Consider the following 3,685-nt stretch of genomic DNA (forward strand, 5'->3'; position numbering starts at 1 on the left):
CTTGTTAATATCTTGTTTTGTTAATATTAGTTCTTTCGAATTTTAATTCACAATTCCAAAAGAATAGTGTTTCTTATAATATAAACTACTTACCTCGAAGCAATTTTACTTGACATGCTCAGATCAAGACCACCTATCGCACTTGTGATGGACGAAACCAATAAAGGTACAATTAAACATTTTAGCATACTGCAAAAGAGAAAATATATAATTAATCACGTACATGGTTTCTTTAGAAATATGAGATATTGATAAATGTATTACTATCATATAAGTTATACCATATAACTAATTATGATTAAACATGTATATTCATTATATATCTTATATTACATTTTATTCATTAAATATGAAGTAACAAAACAAATGTAGAATACAGAAAAAAATCTGTATTTAATAAGTTTTTAAAAATATACTCACCGCAAGAAAAGTTCTCCTGGAAACGATATATACATAATTTCTCGTTTTGTCCAGGGTCCTGTGCTATTTTTAATGATAAAGCCAATTAAACCTCCAATGAACACACCGGTGACTGTGAACAATGTAAGCGAGTTCTCTTGCATGAACAAGCGAAACTTGGATTCGTTTCTAGGTCTTGACATTTTGTAGAATGTATATGTATATACTGACCCGTCTTGGGAAAAATCTGTGCTTATACTTTAAGGACTTATAGTTAATGGAAACTGTAAAGAAAAGAAAAAACATATAAGATATAAGTTTCATATAAGAAATAACAAAAAAAATCAAAATTGGTAAATTATATTCAAAAAAAAATCTATATAGACTGATGTTTTATTATGATAAATTATGTGAGTTAGATTTTAAAACATCAATATATTTAGACACTTATGTCGTATAAACAATTGTGATATTGTTTGAATATGACAGTAGGTCAGGTTAGATTATACCGGTGATCCCAAGGGATTCACTTAGGCCGATACGCCCATGGTGTTACCGTATAATTCAAAATCATCATCATACATTATACCATTATAACATTATACATTACAAATTAGTACTTCACTACTGAAGGAAATATAGAAAGCAGCAGTTAGTATCTGTGATATAATTAATTGCGAATATAAAGCTTGAAAACTTTAATGAAACAACAAATTACCAGTTGTGATGAATCGGATCACATATTTGATAACTACTTTGGCATCAAAGCTTCAACAATTAAAAATGCAAGCAAATAACACTGACGGGGAATAGATGGGTAGTGGCACAAGAGCCAGATCTAGTGTATCTACTGATTTGTAAATTCCATTAACTTCGAAACTCTACTTTATTATAATAGACTGAAATTTTCGACATCTTAAAAGCCTATTTTCTTGTTGGACTTCTTGAAAAATTAATTCTTAATTTTAAATGACAGTGAGGTACTTATTCAAGCTTTTTCGGTAATATTGCATCTCTTACAAGAGAGTTTATAATGTCAACGATTTAAAAACATGTTAAGTAGTACTTTCAAACTTTTAATAAAACTTCGGGTATCGAAGAAGGACCTTCAATGAAACCTCCCGTTTCAATTCTGCTTCTCCTAACCAGTGTCAGAGGTTAACATACGTCCATTTTTTGTGTCAGGTCAACAGAAATTAAAATAATATTTCTTCATTAGCGAAATTAACAGCGATATGTTTTATATACATCACTTCATGAAACTCTGCTTTCATACATAAAAGTAAATCAAAAATATCTGTGGATATATTGGTTTTAATGGATCATTGAAGTACACAGCTCACCATGGAGTTAGGCTTGCATTGCAAAATTTGTTTAAGCTCTTGTTTACCGGTGCTGGAGAAAAAGACATCGTAAAAGCTGTTGTGTCTCTACTCAGGCTGGTTCATATCCAAACGTAAGCTAGGAACCCCACTTTGTAATTGATTCAGTGATATTCCCATTATCAACTGGCTTTATTATGGTGGAATTTTCGCACGCAAATATGAAGAATAAGGAATCAAAAGTGTTTTCTAAGTTAAGCAAGGAGGATTCAATTTTTTTCTTTTTTTCTTCTTCACTAGCACCGACATCAGTTTTCTTTAGAACTTTCGAATAAATAATTAACAGTAGATGCTATAAATTAGTCAAGAATTAATCAGAGTAAAAATGATGATTTTCAATTAAATCAAAAGACTCTACCGGAGGCAAAAATTATATCATTTTTGAGATTGAGAACAAGAAAAATCAGTTATATAAAACAGAAACTACCAGAAACTATACTAACTAATATACCAACTAAAAAGGTGTAAGGGAATCTCATTTGATATTGTAGATAAATTATTTGTAAAAACAGGATTGATTTGATTAATACAAAATACAGAAGAAAAAGTAGAATAAATAATAGAAGATAGCTGTTATTGAGGGTAATTGTTATAGCGAAACTATTACTTTTATATGTATTCTATATAGTAAGTATTCTAAACTTGTAATTGCACTGAGACCTTTAAGTTGCTAAAGATATTTAAACAAATTAGTTAAAAGAAGGTAGACAATGATGAATTGGAAGTGTTTGGGTAACTACTAAATTGAAAGACTTATATGTCTTTCTTCTTACAATAGGAAGATTGAACATCATACGCAGGATATGCACGGAGAACTTTGATTAAAATATACTTTGGAGTATGTCCTTCGCTATTTGCAATATGTTTAAATTGCTTGAGTTTGTTGGGAAATCAAACGAAAATTTTGGTAGAGAATATACACAACTTCTTGGACTTACTTTAAATGTTGATGTATCAAGTACCGGTCTATTACTTTCATATGTATTCTATATATTAATTCTCAAGCAACATAATCAATACGTAAATAACTTAGCTGTAAGGTTATTAAACCTAATAAAAAATATTTTTTTAAAAATCGATTATAACACTTAAAAGAATATCATATAAAAAGTTGCTCTCAAATGCTTCAAATGACAACTCAATGAACATCAACAAATATTTTCCAGATTTGGCTGCGCTCTTTGCATGTCAAGTTTAATTGTTTAACCAGACATATATAATTATTTCAAATATCACAAAATATTCATCATATCTGATTCCTCACTATCATCATTGATCTTCTTTATGTGTTTATTTAAATCGAGATCAATTATATGACAAACTCGTGGCTTGGATCACTTAAACTCAATTAAGCACAAAATCTCTTAATTTTGTTCCATTTGAGACTTTGCGACTTAAAGTAATTAATTTTTAAGTATTTTTGTTTCTTAAATTTGTAATAAACAATTAATTGAAAAGTTAAAAATATATATAATATACAATATTTTTTATGTTTTCTAGTATTCCAATCGAAATTATTAAATAAATAATTAAAGAAATACTTTACTATTATTGTTAGACTTTCAGAGTTTCAAATTGAGTATCATTATCATTAGTATTCCAGATAGTGACGGTCCACTTAAGCACTTAAGCAAAAATAATATGCTGTTGTAGCACCACAGGTTTAACCTTTGTTATTGCGACAACTAGAGGTCAGCGTACGAGCAAAACGGAAGGCATGACTCTCCTATTAGGTAAAAATAAATCAACCTGACAATTCTATAAACTTGGCCAAGTTCCTAATTTTGCAGGATAACAGTTCTGTTAGATTGGTAAGAAAGGAGCCACGAAATTCTTAGATCTCCTCTTCTTAAAGATGGTTCCTTACACATGAGGTAGAGCACAGTTTTTTTTTATTCGTAGAG

At 29.3% G+C, this 3,685-nt stretch overlaps 1 protein-coding gene across 1 annotated transcript; it reads right to left on the reverse strand.

Moving 5' to 3' along the window:
* Positions 1-86: 86 nt before the first annotated feature.
* Positions 87-685, reverse strand: LOC119662446 (putative sodium-dependent excitatory amino acid transporter glt-4). Its single transcript, XM_038072066.1, has 2 exons — positions 421-685; positions 87-189 (listed from the first exon to the last, which is right to left on the reverse strand). Exons 1-2 carry the CDS (start codon positions 600-602, stop codon positions 90-92), a joined length of 282 nt encoding a protein of 93 aa, XP_037927994.1. The 5' UTR covers positions 603-685; the 3' UTR covers positions 87-89.
* Between the last annotated feature and the right edge of the window lie 3,000 nt (positions 686-3,685).

This window comes from Teleopsis dalmanni, chromosome X (genome assembly GCF_002237135.1).
Source record: "Teleopsis dalmanni isolate 2A chromosome X, ASM223713v2, whole genome shotgun sequence".
In the NCBI taxonomy this organism is placed as follows: Eukaryota; Metazoa; Arthropoda; class Insecta; order Diptera; family Diopsidae; genus Teleopsis; species Teleopsis dalmanni.

What these genes read in the sequence shown, in the direction of transcription:
- LOC119662446 (XM_038072066.1), bottom strand. Translation starts at nt 602, where the DNA reads ATGTCAAGACCTAGAAACGAATCCAAGTTTCGCTTGTTCATGCAAGAG. An exon ending in CCAGGAGAACTTTTCTTGCG is followed by an intron (nt 190 to 420) that starts GTGAGTATATTT and finishes TCTCTTTTGCAG; the next exon opens with TATGCTAAAATGTTTAATTG.